This window comes from Syngnathus typhle, linkage group LG16 (assembly GCF_033458585.1).
Source record: "Syngnathus typhle isolate RoL2023-S1 ecotype Sweden linkage group LG16, RoL_Styp_1.0, whole genome shotgun sequence".
Taxonomy (NCBI): domain Eukaryota; kingdom Metazoa; phylum Chordata; class Actinopteri; order Syngnathiformes; family Syngnathidae; genus Syngnathus; species Syngnathus typhle.
In genome coordinates this window covers 6,831,395-6,854,051 of record NC_083753.1, presented here as the reverse complement: position 1 = coordinate 6,854,051, position 22,657 = coordinate 6,831,395, and the positions used below count along the sequence as shown (strand labels likewise).

The following is a 22,657-nucleotide window of genomic DNA, read 5'->3' as shown; positions in this document are numbered from 1 at the left end:
TACAGAATTTAAAAAAATCATCGTAACTATAACATCATTTCATTAAAAATATTCTATATAACTAAGTTAAATATTTTAAATAAACAAAACATCAAGAAATGAACATATTAAAAATACGCAAACTATGGTGATAATCTGTATTTATATTTTCATTTTTAATAAAAACCAAATAGAAGAATACTTATGTACTTATTTTGACTTTTGACGGTCTTTCACACTTAATTATGGATTCCTATAACAATAATGAGCGTATCATTTGGATGACACGAGCGAGTCACATGACGCGTTGAAAGTGCGAGACTCCCCGCAGCTCGGGTCCGCCTTTTTAGCCCCGCCCTCCCTCCCTCCCTCCACCTCCCAAACCTCCCTCCCTCCCTTTCCGCTTTCCATCCGCTGACTGTCTGTCACCGCACACGGAGCGGCGGCGGTGGCTCACAGTCACACACACTCCAGCCGACCCGCGAGGCAACCCTACCGGCTTCTGTTTCCCCTCCGTCCCGCTGACATGAACCGGGAAGCGGTCGCTGTCGTCCTCGCCTCGCTTTAACTGGAGGCGACTTATCGGAGAAACATTCAACGGCAGGACCACCAGTATTACCTTGGACGTTAAGAGCTTTTTTTTTTTTTTTCTTCTGCTTTTATTTATTTTTTATCTTTCTTTATAGTGTGAGTCCGCCATGGCGAGTGACTCCCCGGCTCGGAGTCTGGATGAAATTGACCTGTCTGCTTTGAGGGTGAGCAAACCAAGCCAACATTGTTCTTACTACTTGGGTGCACCTGACACAGGAACCAGCAGGTGCATTAAGCTAAAAGTGTGTATTATACAAGTACTGTATGCGCTTGGGTTCGTGTTTTTGCTGACCTGGATCCTTGGTCCCCCCCCCCCCCCCCCTCCTCCCCTTAAGCCCACCAGAACTAGAAATTAATACATTGTACTCTATAAAAAAAAACGTGCAACATGATTAAGTAGAATTAAAAAAGAAATCTAAACTCACAAAGCATCATCATTTAATGTTTCCCTTCAATTGATTGTGCTGGCCCCCTTGTGGTGCCGGCCTTGACCACTAGGGCATAGTAAAATGCAGCAATGCAGATTAAAAACAAAGACATTTTCACAACTATTGTGACAAGGATAAAGAATCTACGCGTGTGTATGTTATTTTCCGTCTACATGACTTGCTTCGTCCCTTGTGTTCACATATCCGTTGCATAAAAAGTTATAAAGGCGACTTTGATGCTAAGTGTTAAAGCATCAATTATGATCTCCTTGATGCGTTAAGATGGCCGACAGCTAGCCGCTAACGCAATGACGAGGGGGTGCGTATACATAAACGACGGACAGAAGCTCGGCCGTTTGCCTCTGACACATATGCTGGCTTTTTAAACCCAAATAACAACAACCCCCCCCTCCACACGCTGTCATCTGAGTGTACAGTCATCCACGGACTAGACAGGAAGTAGGTCAGCTGCATGGGTCTGACGCGGGGAGGTGGGGGCCGGGGGGGTTGTGGTGGTGGGAAGGGGGTTGTGGTTTTTGTCTCTATTTGCACTCAAAGATGCAAAGAAAGCGAGTGGGAGGCACAAGTGGATTTTGCTGCTTACTGCCGCTGTTGATTTTTTAACTTTCTCATGTTTTCTATAGAATTTTATAAGCAGGATGGGACACTAGTGGCTCGCGCACCCGCCTCACCATTCCAAGGTTCTGGGTTTGAATCTCAACCCTGGCCTTTATGTATATGTGTGGGTAATTTTAAGACCACTTCTGGTAGATGGTGGAATAATATAAAATATTAATTTCGGAAAATCCTCACTTAATGTTTACAACAGCAAATATATAGATTACAGGCAAAACATTGAACAATTTTACAATACTGTATTGAGACTTTTTGTCCAAAGACCCCAGACCCGATAGCCATCTCAAAGCCCGCTGCCCACCGAGGCCGCATTCCTCGGCACCGCAAACGCCATGGCAACGGGGCCACGGCAGCGCCCGGGGGCTTACACAAGGCTTATTCATGAATCGCCGATATACTGTATGCGAGTCTGTCCCCTCGTCGGGTTCTTCCTCCTCTTCACTCAGCCGTGACGTCCCATCTCCACTTGACCCATTTGGAACCACCTCCCACTACCCCGGGATAGACCACCAGGTTCAGATCCCGGCCTAGATCTTGAAAGTCAAAGCACTTAGCAGGTGAGCTGGATCACAGCCGCTTGGACATCCTGGAAGGAATCCGCCAATCAGGCCCGACGCGGCGGGCAAACTCCGTCACGGCTCGTTTTCTCGTAAACGCGTGATTAAGACTCGATTCCCGTGCGATGAATAATGCAGCGGCGAGATGTGGGCGGGTTGTGCAGGGAATTTACACTGGGTGCCTCATCACTTTTGTGTTCCAAGTGCAGACCACCAAATCCCACTTTGCCGCCCGCCATCAAGACTGCGTCCATCCTCTCAAGGCTCTCCCATTTAATCCGCCCCACTTGTGTGTAATTCACTTTCCCGAGACCATCAAGTCGATGCGCCGGGAGGACCAGGCTAAAAAGGGAAGGGAGGACTTTTTAAATAGTGATGATTAGACATCCAGTGAGGTTTCTAATGTGTTTGTTCACAAGGATGGAAACTAAATTTTGTTTGTTTTTTTACTTGATTGTAACAATTTTGTATAAGCGACATGCGGGGGAAAAAAGCTTCACAGATTTGTGCATCAGAGTAATAAAAAGTTTTAAACAGATTTAGTAATTAAAAAACTGACTTTTCTAATCACTTATTTCACACTAACACTTTTGCTTTGCACATTTGACTTGCTAAAACAGTCCCGCGGCGATAGACGAGCGCTATTTATTTTACAAGATTTATTTAGGAAAGAAAAAAAACAAACACTTGACAACCCCCTTGAATGAGAGCCTTAGATGGACTTGAGAAGGAAGCCCGGGTAGAATAGCGGCTATTGTTGGAATGCCGTAGCAACGGGCACCAGATTGGAAGAGGGAGGTGTCCATGTGTGTGAGGGGGGTCAGCGGGTTTGTCACACTTTCCAGTCCGGTCTCAGCCGCTTGTTGCTTGCGTGTCCAAGCCCCGGTAGGGTGTCACCTTTATTAAAAATGCTCACTTCTTTGTCACGAATACCTATGACCACGCTAAATGGAATGAGCCGTTAACGCGCTCCTAGCAAGCACTGTCAAGAAGCCCCGCGTAAAGACTTTCACTTAGCGTGTTGGCGTGCAAAGCGCCTTGGCTAATTAACTGGGAACTCCGGAGGAGCTGTCGGGACCCGGCGGGGGCTCTCTGCTCGTAAAGCAAGAATGCAAAATGTCTTCATGTGCTCACCATGAGAAGGCTTCGGTTTTATATCCCGACTGGGATGTGAGTGATTGAAAATTTGATGACTGCACGTGAGATTTGTGAACGAGTTGTACCCTAAATGACCACCAATCGCCTCTTTTAGACAGATATCGATTATTCTTCTGCAGGAAACGACAAAAAATGCATTCCAATGTCACCATTTGTTAAGGCCTTAATCACCACCCATCGCTTCTTTTAGGTGGTTAGCTTCTCTGTTGTAATCAACACATGCTATTGTTCGCTGTTATTGTTAGCTTTACCCTCGTTCTGGAAAGACTTTCACTCAATTGGCACAACTTGCCGTTTTTACATGGACGCCTTCTCTGTTTATGCAACCAATGACCTTAGTTTGCCCTTAATTGCCATCAATCGCCTCATTTTAGAAATAACAACCCTAAAGGCTCAACTTTAAGTCGCCATGGTTCTAATAGTGACGCACTCTTCTTATCTGTCTTCTCAGGACCCTGCTGGCATCTTTGAGCTTGTGGAGCTGGTAGGAAATGGCACCTACGGCCAAGTGTACAAGGTAAGACCATGTCCATTGTGTGTGTGTCGGTCAGGCAAGGGGAAGTGTGCGCGCGTGACACAGGAAGTGTCGGCGCTCTGCCGTTATTGTGTCGCAACATCGCCGTTAAATCTGTTCCGTGCTGGAAAGTCACAGCTCCTTTACTGGCTGACTTTTCATGTTATACTGCCCCTGGCGGTCAAGGCGAGCGCACCCGAATGAGTAGGTTCGATTTTCGCAAACGCAAAATTGAATTCGATATCTACTGTTAAATAATGTTGGTTGCAATACTGTGTGTTTGTATAAAAACAAAAAACAAAATTATGATTGTCACCTTTCCACACTAGAAATAAATAAATGGATAAATAAAAGCATCAACACTGGAGCAACAAAAAGAAAAGCACTCTATTAAAAAAAAAAAAAAAGGCTCTGTCTCGGCGTTCATAAGCCCGAAGAGGATCATCATCCTGTGAGCGGCTCAATCTGAGAGTGTAAGAAGATAAATTGACCTTCAGTCTGGTGGATATTAGTTGGGTAAAATGCCGCCGCCGCCGCCGCTGAACCATTTTTAGACTCTTTGTGTGTGAGAAAAGGAATATACTAGACTTAATTCTCTCCGCGGCGATCAATGGAACGTCTAAATGGAAGAGCCTCCGATCGGAAACGTGGCTACAAAAAGATGAATCTGATCTTTGAACGGTCAAATCCAACATGTCCATGACCATGAATCGATTCATCTCGACACATGAATCGATTCATCTCGACACGCGGGCCTTTTAAATCAAAACCCATTCTCCGATTCGAGATCTGCTCCTTTCCTTGTGCCGAAGAGATCATTTGCGCTTTCCTTCCTTATCAACGCTCTTTCCATTCACCCTACTATCAATAAATAATCAGGTTTTTTTTTTTTTCCTTTCATCCCTTTTGGGGGAGCGAGGGGGGCGAAGCCTCCCTTGTGAGCAGTTCTTCAGCGAGCAGCCGACGGCGTGAACGTATCAAATAGATGCACTCTATAGAACTTGCGCTGGCTGCTCTAAAAGGCCCATAAATAGAGAACACGGGTAATGGTGAATAATTCAACGCTTTCTCCTCCTTCCACTCTCCCGTTGGCTCGTACTTTCTCATCTCATTTCTGCCGCAACACCTCGCGCAAGAAAGGGAATGGCAAACATGTTTGGCCAAGAAATCAAGATGCCCCAAAATGCAGCGCGACCCCCCCCCCCCCAGCCCTCCTTTCCACCGCAAGACGACTTATTGATCGGCTAATTGATTAATTACACTGCCTGTTCGTTCCCGCGGGGGAAAGTCATCTCTCTCCCTTGATGGGCTCCAAGGACGAGTGGCGAGCGCGACCAATCGCGGCCGAGCGGCGTGAAGGATCTCGCCTCGCCGTCCTGCTCGCTTTTAACACGCGTCGTGCCAGTGGCTTTTGCATAATTCACACACTTTCTCTACGCGGCAAAGAAGCAACCAAAACGGGAAAAGTCTTCATTCTGACTGATGTATTCAACGCTTCATTTTTTTTTTTTAACTTCCACTTTCCATGATTGGACTATAACGCCAACTTCCCACACACGAACCCGACAATACTTGCAAAGAAAAGTAGATTCCCCAAATAACACCTTGTAATTAGATGCGGTCACGGAACAGCAAGAAAAAGCGTCCGCCTCTTGAAGTCTACTGACACCGTGTCGTTTTCTGCCCCGGCTGTCGTGCCTGTGCTGTTTTTCTCCCCACACGTCGGCACTTGCATGAACACACACACACGCTTCGCTCTCCCGAGTCCTTATGAATGAGCCCTGAACCGTGACCGAGGTGGATGCTGCTTGTTACCGTGGGAACAGCAGATGTGCCAATTCTCCTACGACGCACCTGCCGGCGCATTCATTAGCCCGTATCCTCTCTGGCGCCGTTTTACCGAAGGCCACGCGGCCCACTTACCCACAATGCAGCGCGCGCGGCCGTCACCCGGTCAATTAGCCGCATCTGATGCCCAGAACCTCTTTTGTTGTTCTTAAAACACAATTTGCTTTTGCTGCAATACAACACAGCCTCCACGCTATACCGCAGAGTGGCTAGCCGACCTCTCGGTTTGACCTCCGGCGCCACGGGAACGTGACGCCACTTTGCTGAATCTGCTCGCCGCCCACCCTCGTCTTCTCTCGTTTTTCTTTCGCCCGGTCTGCCCACGTGGGCGTCGGGCAAAACGTTTCTTCAAAAGACATCGGGCAGGGTTGACCCCAAGTGAGGGACGAGTGTTACTAAATGAGTGAATCAGAGAGTAAGCGCACTTGCGACCCAATCGGTCTGAACCAGTTAGCGAGTCGCTGATGCGCTAGCTAGCTTGGGAAAAGATGGCAGCGACACCTTACAGCTGACAGGGAAGTGGAAGAACACCGCCGCCGCCGCCGCTGCTGGAGTGTTACTCCTTTGCGAGTTACACTAAAAATACATCACGGCTAATGTTGCGCCGCGTTGCTAATTATCTTGCCGTAGCATGAGCGGTCGCTGACAGTAGTGGGGGGGGGGGCGGAATGACTGATTCGACTTTCAGGAGGCTTTAGCAGATAACACCCTCAACACGTGCCGCTTGTCTGCTCGTACACCGACCTACACCTGTAGCCGGCAATAAAGGAAAAAAAAAATCCCTCTCTTCCATCCAAGTGTCTTCTGTTCTTCCATATTGTCACAGCTCTCCTTTTTGAACGGCTCTCTTTTCCGCGAGCCGCCTCGGGCCGCCTCTTGTGTTTCCTTGGCAGTATTAGATTGGAATGGAGGCCTTTGTCACTTTTATTTACTGCTTCACTGATTCCGCAGCAGTGTGTGTGTGTGTGAGTGTGTTTACTGGCACTGTGTGTGTGTCGTGGAGATTGCAGGCGTCTTTAACCGCGGCGAGGTGCGCTTGCCACTTTGATTGCTCCCTTATTTCTTTGCGTTCGGCGAGGCAGAACACTGTTTTTGGGCCATTCGTTTGGCCAAAGTGGCCGTAATTCCCGGCCGGCACCTGCTGCAGAGCGTGATGGGAGTGAAGGTCAACGGAGTTCAGTGTTGACGCTCCCGGGGGGTGAAGGCTGAAACATTGCTGTCACAGCTCCGTTACGCTCAGATGACTTCTGCCCTCTTTTCCTGTCGAAAAATCTGATGAAAGTCTTCCGTCCGACTCCGCTCGGCCACTAGCTAGTTTTCCTGCCGCGGGTTTCACGAATGTTGGCCTCGAAAATGACAAAAATAAAAACATCTGCGAATTTAGAAATGACTCTATGCTGCCTTTACTCTCTCTGTCGTAAACGTCAATTTGACTTTTTCACCCCTCATATTTTGGATGCCTTTATGGCTACTAAAGTGACACACTGTTGACATACATTTTGATAGTCTGTTAGCAAGCTAACCGCGACATCAATACGATACATTAAACAGTTAACGAGTAACTAAGGCAGTGTGTTACGCTAACAGCATTTCCACCTGAATGCTAATAAATTGCCGCTACGCTAATGTCGCCATATCAAGCGGCCCCGTGTTGGGATAGCGTTCAGCAAATTTGGATCTCATGTTATTGTTTATATGCGTGGATTACCAGTATGGCATGGATTAGGATTAAGGCGTAACCCACTTCCTCTTCTTGACAAAGAGTTACTCGCCGAGAGTTTAGCCAGCGCGAGTGTTCATTCATTTTTTTTCTTTTTCTGGGTCATCATTTGTCAGGAGAAGCTTTGCAAATGTTATTTAGGGGGGTTAGCTGGAATGGATTCACGGCACGGTCAAACTTTCTCATCATCCAAACGTCAATTCCTTTGCTTCCTTCCTCTTGTGTCTCCTTCCTTCCTGTCCTCTGCCTCACCTCGCTTCCTAACTTGTGTGAGGGGATTGCTCTTTCATGCAAAGCACACAACCGCATTGTGTGCGCGCGTGCAAGTGTGTGTGTGTGTTTAAGTTTCATGCCCGGCCAACACTGTTGCTAAGCTACCACAGGAAGTGTCCTGCATAGTAAATGTGTCCTGGTGATGGTGTGTGTGTGTGCGCGTGCGTGTGTATCACTGACTTGGCAAGGGCACGGACACTTCGTGCACTTCAACAATCAAAACACACACACACACTCGGATATCCAGCAGCAGGTTATATTAAGGCAGTGGCAGGCATCCCAGTCACACACGATAAAGAAATCCTTCGTCCTGCAGCCACCAGCGCATGTATATGCCTGTGTTTGTGTTTGTGTGTGTGTGTGTGCGTGTGTGCGGGTGTGCTATCCTTAACCTTCAACTCCATATATATGCTAGCAGGGCACATCGTAAAAGTGAATCATCTCACGCACACATTGAAGTTCATCTTATGCATTCCATGGCACACACACACACACACACACACACACACACACACACGAGAATTTAGACCAGCTAAAAGCAGCTCTCGCTTGTGGCAAAATTGGTGGATCTCATTGAGGTGCAGAAATGGATTGTGAGCTCTGCAGAGGTGTGTTGTGCGTTTTATTACATTCACAACAAAAACAAAGTACCAGCATCATATTATTAATTCATCTTATTTAAAAAATAAATCAATAATAAATTGGGTGGCAATCAAGTCAAGGCTGCGTTCACTCCCACGATGGCGCAAAGGCCCATTTCTACCGTGTGGAGACTTTGTCGCACTGCAACCAAATGAAAAAAATTTCAAAGCTAACATTTCCATTGCATGTGGGCGGAGCACGGCTCTGGCACGATTTCTACTTTGGACTCCCGCGGTATCGACTCTTGTGCGACGCCGTGGGCCCGGAGGCTGATTGGATATCAGTTTGCTATCAGTTGACTGTCAGCTTCACAAGCGCGGCCATCCGAGCGGAACGCGCTTTCCCAATTGGCTGCGTTATCACCCTAATGCACCTGGCCTGCCCGCTTCGCCGTTGCTTTTGGGCAGCTCCCATGACTGACGTGTTTTCCTCTCGAAACATTTGATCAACAATAACTTGAGCGGGACTCCGCCAAGCTGACGATGATGTCAGCTGCTTTTTGTTTTGCTCATCCGCACATGAGCAGTCACAAAAGGAGGCGTGACGCCTGGCTCGGCCCGGCCCGACCTGACCCGGCCCGGCGTCACATCTGCTCGGCGCGCTCTGAGCCTAAGGTTGTTTTGCGGGAATTAGCGTCGGCGTACGCCGAGACGTCGCCTCTGAGCCGCGACACAATAAGAGGGGCTCGGAAATACGAGCGTGGCATTTAGGGACGGAAAGCCAGCCATATGAAAGAGGGGTTAAGAGGGTCGGATCATGAGAGGGAATCAGCGGGATAAGAGCGAGAGGGAAAAAAATGTAGATTTAGGTCAGAGAGTCACAATGAGCATCAGAACCGCTTGCACTGAATGGGAGCAAATAATGGCCAAGATTAATATGGTGTGCGATGGCTTTTCCATTTATGCTTGCGACCTTATGTTTCAATTCAAAACAAACAAATATGTCTGACTTTCTGTTCAAAAAAAAAAAGGTTCTGGCAGGTACTTTGGTGCCAATCCAGCCTGCCCCCTGACGGGTATCATTCTTGTTCCATCTGGCACATGGCGAGATGAATTTCAAGCCAGGCGATGCTTGCGGCTTTTGATTTTGCAGATCTGAAGGTCACACGGAAGACATGTCCATGTCGAGGAGACAGAAAATGGTCTTCATTTTTGGTCAACTTAAGATTGCTGATCGTCTTCATTGTTTTGCTTGACAGAAGACAAATGGCTCTGCTGATTTGCAACATCACCGGCGGGAAAAAAAAAGGTCCGAGTTGGTTAAGGACAAGTCAAGGCAGATCTGACTGCTAAGAGGCCGCCATTCTTTTTGTGGGCCGCCAACAAAGCCGGCCCTTGTGCCCGTGGAATTGGGGCACTCTGATCCTAATGAGCAATTCTTGCCCAGATTTTCCTCTCGCGGTCTCTTTCAGCGTGAGAACAAGAACCATCTAAAAAAATCCTGCTGGCTTTGCTTGCCGCTCGATTGTTCTTCCTTCCAATCTTGGTTTTCATTTTTGGAAGTTACACGGAAAGATGAAATTGGACCACTCCGCCTTCTTTTCATGAATCCATGGCTAATCATCCGAACCTTCCACGCGGCTTTTTTAACTGGGGCAGCCCCCTATGCTTTGGCTTCTTCTCACAGTGACCCATTGGCGGAAGCCCCCAGGGGGCGCTTTCGAGTCCGACCCCCAAAACGCCATCTGCTTTTGAGCAATTCCTCCAGTCGTATCCTTGTTTCGGTTCCATTCACTATAACGTGACTCATGATAGTATACGATGAATCACAATTTCATCCTGCCAAATATCGAAATTAACGTCGATGCTCCGGCCCGAGCTCACTGTGACACGTAAACGCAAAACCGGCGTGTTCATTAGTTCAATCCAGACGAGTTAAAGTGATGCAATTTGCCGTCTTAGCATCTTTAGCCTCGTTAGCATCATCTGCATTGACCCGCTTGGGCTTCCAGCATACCCCGAGGCTTGGGGTAACCTCGATAAGATGCCGTGATACCTCTGGCCCAGTTCTTGCAGTCATTTTCTGACTGACTGAGCCATCAAATCGGAATCGTCACAACTCAAATGACCTGTTGACCGAATAGCAAAGACTGGAATTTCATTATATTTTTCCCCCCTTCCTGTCTTTCTGCAGGGTCGCCATGTTAAGACAGGCCAGCTGGCAGCCATCAAGGTCATGGATGTCACCGGGGTAAGTACACACTCGCACCCAAATGCACCCCCCACACACACACACTTTCTCTCGCATAAACCGCCAACTCCCACGATTATACCACCGTGTCATCTAATTAAGAGCGATGAGTCAGTGGCAGCGAGGAAAATGAGGACAAGCCCATCGCCATGGTAATATTAGCTGCTGCTATCAGGGCAGAAGTGTGGTCTCAAGCGTGTCTGCAAAGCGGGAGAGAAGGATCTCGGTTATATTTAGAGACTACACTCACTACTCAGCGCAACAATGAAGCAAAACAACAAGCGCTGCCTTTTTTATTCCACCAGAGTGCCTTCGGAATTGCTGGATCAGAGCCGTATGTTAATATATAGTATTTATCCTCAAAATGTGTCTATTGGCCTTGTGTCACCTGGAGACACAGAGATGGAGCTAAACCTGTTTGTCATCGGTGCAAGTGAACTCAAAAGGCATCATATACAGGTTAAAAAGCAGTGGGCCTAAAATTGAACCCTGGGGAACACCATAAGTGATTTTTATGCATGTGTTGCTTTTTGCTTTCCATGTACGTTTGCGTCTCAGGATGAGGAAGAAGAGATCAAAGCGGAAATCAACATGCTGAAGAAGTACAGCCACCACCGCAACATCGCCACCTACTACGGAGCGTTCATTAAGAAGAACCCCCCAGGGATCGACGACCAGCTATGGGTGCGCTGTTGTTACTCAACTTCAGATGGGGAGGGGCGGGGTACATGGCACTGAAGGTATTCCCACGCTACTCAGGGCTCAGGATCAACGTGTGTGTGTGTTTGTAAACAAGGCGAGTCGTGAGCCGTTAATGCTAGCAAAAATGTGACGCTAACTAAACAACGGCGGCCTTGTTGTCCTCAATCAATGACCTACTCACAACGTCCGCCTTTCATTTTATGCTGTGGTGACGAACAAGGTGATGGCATCCACCTTGTTATTTTCCGCAGCTGGTCATGGAGTTCTGCGGCGCCGGCTCGGTGACGGATCTGATCAAGAACACCAAGGGCAACTCTCTGAAAGAGGAGTGGACGGCCTACATCTGCCGAGAGATCCTCAGGGTGAGCGTCATTCGTCGTTCTCGTAATTGACGGCGCATCCCGCGGCGACCAGATGCTCATCTGGCCCGTTTGTGCTGACAGCAGAACTGCTCGAAGGAACTTGGCTGATTACAGTTTGATACTACTGCTTTCCGATTTCGACGTGACAATATTTTTAAAAGCTTTTAGCGAGGTGCTGGTCGAGGGCCTCTTAAAAATGAGCCTCTTTCCATCCTGGTAATCATCTCCACTTGGCTCATGGCACTTGCATACTACACTGTGTATGTATGTGTGTGGCTGTGTGTGTGTGTGTGTTCAGGGGCTGACTCATCTCCATCAGCACAAGGTCATCCACCGAGACATCAAGGGACAGAACGTCCTGCTGACGGAGAACGCCGAGGTCAAACTAGGTGGGTGTCGTCGCGTAAAAGCCACTTGGCGAAACGGCCCCGCTGATTGGATGGGCCTGAAGTGTGTGTCTGTGTGTGTGTCACTTTTGGCTTATGGCCATTTACGATGCACGTTTGCAATGACAGTCGGCACACTTTCATTTTTTAGCTCCCCGCTGTCAAAAAAAAAAAGTTGAACAGGCATCTTTATTGATCATTTATAGATTCATTCGCGTTTAGGAGTCAGGAGGATTTTTGATTGTGGTAATCAAATTGTCATCTATTTTTTCGGACTTAGTTCCCGCACAATGATCTATATTCTCGTACATTGTCTTGCGTAGTGGACTTTGGCGTTTCGGCCCAGTTGGACCGCACGGTGGGAAGGAGGAACACGTTTATCGGGACGCCGTATTGGATGGCGCCGGAGGTGATCGCCTGCGACGAGAACCCCGACGCCACGTACGATTTCAAGGTGCTTTGAGAAACTAGCGTGGGATGAGTCTGACGTCTTGAGGGTCACCTTCCGGATTAACGCATTGCTGTCGTTGCAGAGCGATTTATGGTCACTGGGCATCACGGCCATCGAGATGGCTGAAGGAGCGCCGCGTAAGCCACCGTCCGTCATTCCGTCCGTCCGCGACCGGAATGACATTGTTCTCAAAATCTGTCTTCAAATCACTTTGCAACAACAAAAAAGAAAAAAGGCATCAAAACAAATCATCCTGAGGCAGGAGTAAAAATGTATTATTGTGACGTTTATGACCCATTTTGAAGACAGCGACGCAGCCCCCGAGCACACTCAAACTTTGTCACGGAGTAAACATCCAGCGAGGAGCCCTTTTTGTAAGAATTCCGTCTGCTTTCATGTGTCACCCCGCAGCGTTGTGCGACATGCACCCCATGAGAGCCCTCTTCCTCATCCCGCGGAATCCCGCGCCAAGACTCAAGTCAAAGAAATGGTGAGAAATTAATTGAGACACGCGAGTTCTCCGCAAGATTCGAGCAGAAATACCTGAACCGCTTTTTGCTGTTACGTTCAGGTCGAAGAAGTTCCAGCTGTTCATCGAGAGCTGCCTGGTGAAGAGCCACGGCCAGAGGCCCAGCACCGAGCAGCTCCTCAAGCACCCGTTCATCAGGGACCTGCCCAACGAGAGGCAGATCCGCATCCAGCTCAAGGACCACATCGACCGCACCAAGAAGAAGCGAGGCGAGAGAGGTGAGGATTGGCCGAGGGGACAAAATTGTCACGCTGAAATGTCAAGTTGGGTGTTATCCGATGAGAAATGTTGTGATGCTCCGTAATCTGAGCAAGGATGAATTGAAGTGGTCCAAGAATGGAACCTTGTGGAACCCCGCATGTGATTTCAGTTCAAACCACTGAAATGTGCATTTCGCCATGGGAGTGTAAAATAAGAATTGCTGTAAAATCCATCTCAACGAAGTACTGTGAAAATTACAATTTTGTCGTTCTACGTGAACAGAAACTCACGAATGGGTAAAAATACAGCGATGAAAATAGGCGACGCTAGGAAAATGGATTTTGAAACAAGACTCATCGCAGCAAGGCAGCCCCGAGGACAACCTTGCACACTTCCAACTTTGTCACGCAGTAAACATCCAGTGACAGACCTCGGTTCCGCTTTCAACGAGCGAATGATGGCCTCGCCTCGCCGCGTACGCTGCGTCATTCCCAAGCAGATTAATCGCGTCATGTCACAAACGCCGTAAGCCATCTGATGATGTATGGAAAGTTTTTTTGTGTGTGGCAGAAGGTGGAAAATAATGGTGGAGTTGAGTGAGGATTAGGCAAGGTCGGAAAGTATCGAGCGAGTGCGTGAAAAAAGTCGGCGGTTTTTGATCTCTGCGGGTAACTCGTTATATTCCACGTGTGTCTCCCGACATCAGACGAGACCGAGTACGAATACAGCGGCAGCGAGGAAGAGGACGAGGAACGGGACACGGGTGAACCCAGGTCAGCGCCGGCCCACAAACAAACTCACGGAACGCTCGTCTCCAAATGTATTCACCACGTCGTCTTCTCGTATAAGCTCCATCATCAACATCCCCGGCGAGTCGACCCTGCGGCGGGATTTCCTGCGCCTGCAGCTAGCCAATAAGGAACGCTCGGAGGCGCAACGACGGCAGCAGCTGGAGCAGCAGCAGAACGAGGAGCACAAGCGCCTGCTGCTGGCCGAGAGGCAGAAGCGCATCGAGGAGCAGAAGGAGCAGCGGCGCCGCCTGGAGGAGGTTGGTTCAAATTCGGAGAGGCCGCTCGCCAGCAGGAATAGGCGTTGGCGAAGATACTTTTAGAATTTAACTTGACAAGGAATTTAGATTTCAAAATTTCTACTGCCTTAGTGCCAAGTGGTCCGATCAAAACTTTGTCTCCAATCCCCCCTCCACAGCAGCAGCAACGCGAGCGCGAGCTGAGGAAGCAGCACGAAAGGGAGCAGAGGAGGCGATACGAGGAAATGGAGCAGCTCCGTAGAGAGGAGGAGCGGCGGCACGCCGAAAGAGAACAGGTTGGTACCAGCTATAGTCTTCAAAAGTATTTAAAAAAAAAAAAAAAAAATAGAGCAGCATTCTTTTGTGGTGTAATTCCAATGATGGCCACTAGGGAGCAGCTCACCATGTTGTTTGACAAGCTTAATTTGAACGCAGAAATTTGTGCAACCACGAAGTATTTCTAGCTCGGCCTACTTTTTTTCTGAAGATGAGTAGTTTTCTGTCGTCTAGCTTTTTACGGGTTCCTTTTAATAATAATCATGCATGTGATTTGTGAAATGAGTTTATTAGTTTGGAAAAACAAAATTGCTCACTATACTAACACTGGACAATTTGCGCTTGCTCTCAATATTTTTTAAATGTGCGTTTGAAGACAGAAGGAATAAGTGCTGTTTAAAAGCAATGCCTTGGAGCATCACCCGTGTCCTTCTTCCAGACCATCTCCTCCTCCTCCTCCTCTTTCTGTATCTAGATGTCACTAACATTTCTCAACATTGCTGCTGTTTTATTTTTTATTTTTTCCCTCGCACGCTGCTCAGGAGTATATCCGTAGGCAGCTGGAAGAGGAGCAGAGGCAGTTAGAGATTCTCCAGCAGCAACTTCTACAGGAACAGGCGCTTCTGCTGGTAACCTGGCTCAATGTTTACACGTCCAGTGCAGCATCCAGGGTTTTTTTTTCTTTTTTTTTTTTTCGTCTTCCACCTCCAGACCAAGCATATTATCCAGCCCGAGTCATTTAGCCCAAGTTTAGCCCGGGTTGTTAGTAGAAATTCTGGCCAGTCTTTGTGTCCATCTAAATGTTTGCTTCTGGTGCATTTATGCTTTGCCTTCTTTCATCCGCTCATCCCCTTGTGAATTGTGCTCGGTTCATCCGGCTGACGTTTTGCCCTTCTTTTTTCTTCCCTCCAAGGAGTACAAGCGCAAGCAGGTGGAAGAGCAGCGGCAGGCCGAGCGTCTGCAGAGGCAACTCCAGCAGGAACGGGCCTACCTGGTCTCGCTGCAGCAGCAGCAGCAGCAGCAGCAGGAGGGGCGGCAGGCGGAGAAGAAACAGCTCTACCACTACAAAGACGTCGCCCATCCCAACGACAAGCCGGCCTGGGCTAAAGAGGTTGGTGATGAAAAGCACGCTGAGATGAGATAGTTAACACTTTCAGAACTTTGACTCCCAGGTGCCACCGCAAGCACAGGTTCAGCGCGGTAACCCGCCCCGCTCGAACCTGCGCCATCATCAGTCATTCAATCAACCGCCTTCGTGCTCCTCCCCGGCGGCCCGCCACGGCCAGCCCCGAGCTCAAATCCCTAGACGCACGCCGTCCGTGGGCGGCCAGATCCTCCGCATAGCGCTCGACCCCGAGGTCCCCCTCGACCCGGGGCTAAAGCGGGAGATAAGTCAGCAGGTCAGAGAGTTGAGGGCTCAGAACCGCAGTCAGAGGAAGCGCAGCCCGACCGGCGTCAAGGAAGACGCTAAGGCGCCTCGTAACCCCGAGAAAGAAGCTCCCGGTCCCGTGCCGCTCAGACAGTCCAAGTCCCCAGGCAGGCCCCTCTCTGCTCCCAGTCACGCTGACATCTCAGATGTTCTTACTAAGGGCCCAGCGCAGGTCCAAAAACTGGTCAGTGCTCGCCGCCACCCGTCCGCACAACTCCGCCGTAGACTAGAAGAAAACGTAGCCAAAGGTTTTTCTAAAACTTTCTCTTCTAGGTGACAATGCTAACATTTCTCTGCCTCCATAGAACTAAACAAAAAGCTGCCATTTTGTTTCCCTTCAAGTTCCTTGACTACTAACAGAATCCGTCACTGTAGCTGCGTAGAGCCGCATGCGTAATGTAGCTCTGACGACCCAAGTCATAATCTTAAATAATCCCCCCCGATAGATTATGAGCTCGTGAGGATTTGCAGAAATCCTCCCAGGGGGATCGTTCCCGTTGCGCATGCGACGTGACCCAAAGGGGGACTGAAAGAAAACAGCAGACCATGACTCCAAAATTTGGAGCTCCCTCGCAGGCTTTTACTTTGATCCATCTGATTAGTAGTTTGTGGCGAGTCCCCGAAAATGCAGGTCCTAAACGCCGCCACCGCTGGGCTGTTGAGTGACGGCGGTGTGTGTGTGTGTCAGGTGGAGGAGAGGTCAAAGCTGAACAGGCAGAGCTCTCCGGCGCTGCAGCCTAAAGTGTCGAACCGGATGTCCGACCCTTCCCTCCCTCCCCGATCCGAGTCCTTTGGTAGCGGCGGCATGCAGGCCGCCCGAACTCCACCCGTCCACCGTCCCGTTGAACCCCAGGTGTGTGTGTGTCCTTGTCCCGGTCTTCCTCGGTCCTCCTTCATTTTACTTCTCACGCTGCGCTCTGTCTGTAATTCCTTCTTCTCAATTCTCGGCTTCTCGTTCTTCACCTTAGATGGCCCACCTGGTTCCGGTCAAGACGCACTCCAGCTCCATGTCGGGTTCTCAGTCCCTGCAGGACCAGACGGGAGGCGCTCTGAGCGAGGGCATGGTCCTCAGGCCCGACATCCCCCGCCAGAACTCCGACCCGACTTCTGACATCCAAAGTCCGCCACTTTGTATCGCCGAGCGAGATCGGGACAGGAGCCGGCGAAGAGAGGAAGACCTGCCGCCCAAGCTCCGAGAATCCCAATCGGTAAGACCTTCCTTGGCGCATCACCAGCAGCGAATGAACTATTATGTGGATTGATGGCCTTTCCAGATCCCTCAGAGGACCACCTCCATCTCCCCAGCCTTGGTCAGGAAGAACTCCCCCAATGGCGGTGTCGGTTCTGGGCCTCCAACAGGATCTCATCTTATACGAGCGAGGTGAATTTCATTAAGCTTTGTCCGGGATGGTCTCTTCTTGGATGATTGAACTTTTCCATATTCCCCCGTTTTAGTAACCCAGATCTGCGCCGTTCCGAGCTCTCCCTAGACGCGATGCTGCAAAGAACTTCCTCCAACTCCTCGTCGTCTTCGTCGCCCTCGTCCCAAGGAGGCTCGGTGGAGAGGAGAGGTACGTTTTCTCTTGCGCTCGTACTTGCCACGTGTCCCCGATCGTTGATGTGCGGTCGTTCTCCCTCCGACAGGTCAGAGACAGGAGACCTCGCCGTTGGGAGCCAATCAGGAGGCCAGATCCAAACAGGAGGAGGGCCGCGAATCAAGCCGACCCAGCAGGCCCGCGGTGAGTCCCTGTGCACAAACACACCTCTAGGTTTCTTGCTCAAGTGTAGGAAATTGTTTTGGCGAAACCTTTTCTCTGCCTCCCTCCCTCCATCCTTCAGAGCTATAAGAAAGCCATAGATGAGGTTAGTGAGCCCCCTTTTTCCTCAGTCCTGAGTCCCCCCACCCCTCCCCAGGATGGACGTTTGAATGCGCGCATGCGTCACATCAACCATCTGTGAATATCTTCCAATCCGTTGTCATGGTTACCGGTCCCTCAGGTGGCAGGCACATGCGTGCATGGCCTGGTTTTAGCGCGTCAAAGAACGTCTCCACCTTCACTACCGCCTCCCCATGTTGTCCTTTCACTCAAAAGTTTTGTGATGTGATGACTTGAAGTGTGGGGAAAAAAAAACTTGTGTGTCTCTCCTTTCAGGACCTCAGCGCTCTGGCTAAGGAACTGCGAGAGTTGAGGGTCGAGGAGGGGAACCGGCCTCCTGTTAAGGTGCGCTCTCACGCCAAGAATCAACTTTAGTTTTTTTCCAAAGAATCATGAGCGCTTTCTTTGCGACACAGGTGACGGACTATTCGTCGTCCAGCGAGGAGTCGGAGAGCAGCGACGAGGACGGCGAGCCGGTGGGACACGACGGCACCGTGGCCGTTAGCGACATCCCTCGTATCATGTGAGCTGGACAATCTTGTTTCTGCTTTGTTGCAAAATGCATCATTTGGACTTATGAATTATTTTTCTAATTTCTGCAGGCCAGCCGTGCAAAGCAGCGGCGAGTCTTACGGAGGACTGAGCGAGGGGCCGGAGCCTTACAGCAACTCCAAAGATGGCACGCTGGTCATGAGAGAGGTGACCACCGACATAACGCGTCAACACCAAAACGTGACAACCTCTGACCGACCGCTTTTTTTATTTCCTAAGGCCGAGGAAAAGAGGCGAGGCAGCCACGCCGAGAGCAACGGGTTTGGGAATCACGGTAACCACGGCAACCTACCCGACCTGGTACGGCAGAGCAGCTCGCCCACAGCCCCGCCCACCGCCCTGCAGGAGCTGGGAGACATGCCCGAGGTCCTTGAAACGCATCCAATCGCACTCCCGCTTCCAGAAATCAGAGGACGTGGACAGCATGTTTTCGTTGTTCCGTCTCGCAGTTCGGTCTTGGCGGTTGCAAAGCGTCCTTCACCCCGTTTGTGGACCCCCGCGTCTACCAAACGTCCCCGAGCGACGAAAATGAGAACTCGGCAGCTGGTGAGGCTTCATCTCCGAGTTGATCATGCCGAATGCGCCGTTATGACCTCTTTGTCGCGGCAGCCATGTTTGCCAGCGAGCTGCTGCGGCAGGAACAGGCCCGCCTCAACGAAGCCAGGAAGATCTCGGTGGTCAACGTCAACCCCACCAACATCCGACCGCACAGCGACACGCCCGAGATCCGCAAGTACAAGAAGCGTTTCAACTCGGAGATCCTTTGCGCCGCCCTCTGGGGTACGTCTTGAAACTTAAGCTCCGCCCCCTCCATCCAAACACCCGCGTACCTTACCTCGCTCGCTCGCGTGCCTTCAGGTGTGAATCTGCTGGTGGGGACGGAGAACGGCCTCATGTTGCTCGACCGAAGCGGCCAGGGGAAAGTTTACAACCTGATCACCAGGCGGCGTTTCCTTCAAATGGACGTGCTGGAGGGCCTCAACGTGCTCGTCACCATATCGGGTAGCTCAGATTTAGAGGAGTGGTCTGTTTTTTACGCAGCTTGAAAACAAACTCGCGGCTACTCTCAGGGAAAAAGAACAAGCTGCGCGTTTACTACCTGTCCTGGCTGAGGAACAGAATACTGCACAACGACCCGGAAGTGGAGAAGAAGCAAGGCTGGATCACCGTCGGGGAGCTGGAAGGATGCGTGCATTATAAAGTTGGTAAGCTGGAGCTGCACGGATTATAGCCTAGCCTAGCCTAGCGTTGCCTAGTGAGTCATTACTGCACTCAAAGAATGCTTCTGTCTTGGTTCCAGTGAAGTACGAGAGGATCAAGTTCCTGGTGATTGCCCTGAAGAACTCGGTGGAGATCTACGCCTGGGCCCCTAAGCCCTACCACAAGTTCATGGCCTTTAAGGTACGCCCGTGAAGGAATTTTTCCAAACGCATGGAAAAGAGCTTAGCATGCTTCCGTTTGTCGGTTGGCAGTCGTTCGCCGAGCTGCAGCATCGTCCTCAGCTGGTGGACCTGACCGTGGAGGAAGGCCAGAGGTTGAAGGTCATCTACGGCTCCAGCGTGGGCTTCCACGTCATCGACGTCGACTCGGGCAACCCGTACGACATCTACATCCCGTCACACGTAAGTTGGGATTTCCAAAAAATGATATCTGAGCATGGTTTTAAAATGATTATCAAATGTGTCACGGGCATTTCAGACCCCCCCCTTGAGAAAAGATGCCATTTTGTCCCGCTGTCAGCTCTCCAGCAGCTTCGCATTTTGGCTCGTCTCTTTGCCGTTAGGCCGGCGCGAGGGCGCTTAAATAGTTGTCAGTCCATCACTGGTCACATGCGGCGCGCTAATTTGCTTTTAATGCCTGCTTGCAGATTGGTTCTTGGGAAAAAAAGATTGCTTTTCATTTTGAGCACATCCCTTTGGCTTATACATCAAACTATATGATTTATTTCAGCCATTGCATAATTGACATCCGCCTCCTCTCTCTCCTGCTCCTGCCCTGCCAATTTTGTTTTTCTTTCAGTGCGCCAAAGAGACCAAGGTGCCCTCCGTCCGTCCGTCCCGACTGTCTTTTGTGTAGATGCCTAGCTCGCCAAAACGTGCCCTAGTTGAAGCACACCTAGAAGTCAGAAATAACGGAGGCGATGAAACTCATCTCGTCCCCTAAAGCACAAGATGTGAATTGCAGTATAGAAAAGTTTCGTGTCATTTTTTACTAAATCAACTTTTTTCCGTGATTTCCCCTATGTCTTGGGCTGAGATGAGTTTTGTCGCTACTCACTCGTGTGTTTGTACTGAATTTGTCCTTTCATCTTCATATTGTAGCATTTTGTTGTTGGCTACCTTACTAATCCATCTAGTGTTTTGGTATCCATATATATATATTTCTTTTGCCAGATATGTATTTTTTAAATATTTGTATTATTGTGTTGTTCATATAGAAATACCTTTTTTTTTTTTTTTTTTTCAGTGGTAAAACTTAAAATGCCTTTTCGGCTTTTGTCTTCCCGCGATAATAGGTTGAATGAACAAGCGGAAGTTGATGGATTAGCAATCACAAAGAAATAAGGTGTGCTGAAAAGCAAATAATTGTGAAGCTGAGAAAGGCTGGGAAAAACACCTGCAAATCCTTTTTTTGGTGTCAAACCCAAACGTATTACAGGAAGCTTTTAACTACGCTTATGCCTCAGCGTCAACAAACCTGCTTACAGAGGATTTAAAAAAAAAAAAAAAAAAAAATGGCTTAAATACCCCACAGGGATATTTTAATCGGATCGGATTTACCATTACTGACAGGTTTTATCGCCCTCAAATGTATGTGTGCATTTGTGCGTGTTAGATTCAGAGCCAGGTGTCGCCGCACGCCATCGTGGTGTTACCCAAGACGGACGGCATGGAGATGCTGCTGTGCTACGAGGACGAGGGCGTCTACGTCAACACTTACGGCAGGATCACCAAAGACGTTGTGCTGCAATGGGGGGAAATGCCCACCTCTATTGGTAAGTGTGTGTGTGTGCGTGTGCATGATGTGGAGACATTCAAGGTAAAATATTTTTTTGGGGTTCTGCAGCTTACATCCACTCCAATCAAATCATGGGCTGGGGCGAGAAAGCCATCGAGATCCGCTCGGTGGAGACGGGCCACCTGGACGGAGTCTTCATGCACAAGAGGGCCCAGAGACTCAAGTTCCTGTGCGAGCGCAATGACAAAGTACGGGCCGGAACAAGAACTTTTCTCAATGAACATAGCAGGAACAATGACGGCTGAAGTAATGTGCAGGAACAAGAATTTTGACCAAAGTCTCTTCTCTGGAACAAGAACTCGTGAAGTCGAGTTTGCATTGCGGGAACAATGACCACATCTACCTGCAGGAACAGGAACTTTGCTGAAGGCATGGCAATCATTTCTCTCTTTCTGTCTCCCCTCAGGTGTTCTTTGCATCGGTGCGCTCAGGAGGCAGCAGTCAAGTGTTTTTCATGACCCTCAATAGGAACTCCATGATGAATTGGTGATGGCCCCGTCCCCTTGGTCCAGCCTCGCTCTCCCATTGACTGTTGACCTCGTCCTCCTTTTTGCACACCGCTCCTCTTCCTCCTGCCGCCTTGCCCTCATGACTTGAAACAAACGCCAACAGGGAAGCGGAGGGACCACTTGATCTTCTTCTTCCTCCTTCTCTTCCTCTTCCCACCAATCCAAAAGATCACGTCCGTGTCCCTTTACGCCGAAAATCGCACACTTCCAACCGACCTCCTTCACGGCCTTCCTCTCCTCTCCTCTTTGTCGTCTTTCCACTCTTCAAAGGTGCTGCATCAGTCTTGAGCTGTCAATCAACAAAGAGCGTCTGTGTGAGACTTTACAGCACACGCCTGTCCCTGGGAAAAAAAAAAAAAAAAGTGCATACGTAATTCCGAGATCCAAGTCTCGGTGAGGGGGTTCTACGTATTTTTTCTTTTTTATTGTAGTTGCGTTGGATTCGCGCTAACACATTTGGAATTGTTTGGTTAATTATGGCTAGTGACAGAGGAGCTAACGAACACCTCAAACCATGTCGTCGTGTACTGTACTAAAAAAGGCTGTAGATGCACAACAGGCTAACGGTTTAGCAATAAAGAGCCAAGCGGGCTTCCCACTGTGCGCCGCCGTGTGTGTGTTGTCCCAGTCATCACACTGAGAACTCGCAGACAAAACTTCTGTAACGTTTTATTTTTGTGTTTTCATTTTCCTTTTTTTAAAAAAAAAAAAAAGACTAATCATTCTGTTTGAGGATTTGTTTTGTTTTGTAAGAGACACTGGAAGAGAAATAAATGCAAGAGTAGAGCCATGATGCTGCTGC

General features: G+C 49.3%; 1 protein-coding gene across 11 annotated transcripts; it reads left to right on the top strand.

Moving 5' to 3' along the window:
* The first annotated feature begins 389 nt into the window (after positions 1 to 389).
* Positions 390 to 22,648, top strand: tnika (TRAF2 and NCK interacting kinase a). Of its 11 annotated transcripts, XM_061301130.1 has the most exons (35): positions 390 to 734; positions 3,801 to 3,866; positions 10,480 to 10,536; positions 11,095 to 11,220; positions 11,490 to 11,600; positions 11,899 to 11,989; positions 12,310 to 12,440; positions 12,520 to 12,574; positions 12,849 to 12,927; positions 13,009 to 13,184; positions 13,874 to 13,940; positions 14,017 to 14,215; positions 14,374 to 14,490; positions 15,013 to 15,099; positions 15,384 to 15,581; positions 15,643 to 16,083; positions 16,588 to 16,752; positions 16,868 to 17,107; positions 17,174 to 17,280; positions 17,355 to 17,470; positions 17,544 to 17,638; positions 18,053 to 18,121; positions 18,193 to 18,299; positions 18,379 to 18,475; positions 18,548 to 18,694; positions 18,778 to 18,874; positions 18,938 to 19,108; positions 19,187 to 19,330; positions 19,399 to 19,533; positions 19,629 to 19,729; positions 19,801 to 19,950; positions 20,348 to 20,365; positions 21,164 to 21,323; positions 21,395 to 21,534; positions 21,753 to 22,648. In XM_061301130.1, exons 1-35 carry the CDS (start codon positions 678 to 680, stop codon positions 21,834 to 21,836), a joined length of 4,401 nt encoding a protein of 1,466 aa, XP_061157114.1. In that variant the 5' UTR covers positions 390 to 677; the 3' UTR covers positions 21,837 to 22,648. The 11 variants fall into 11 exon arrangements, with proteins under 11 accessions (XP_061157114.1, XP_061157115.1, XP_061157116.1 ...); XM_061301131.1 differs by lacking the exon at positions 15,013 to 15,099; XM_061301132.1 differs by lacking the exon at positions 15,643 to 16,083.
* Positions 22,649 to 22,657: the final 9 nt, after the last annotated feature.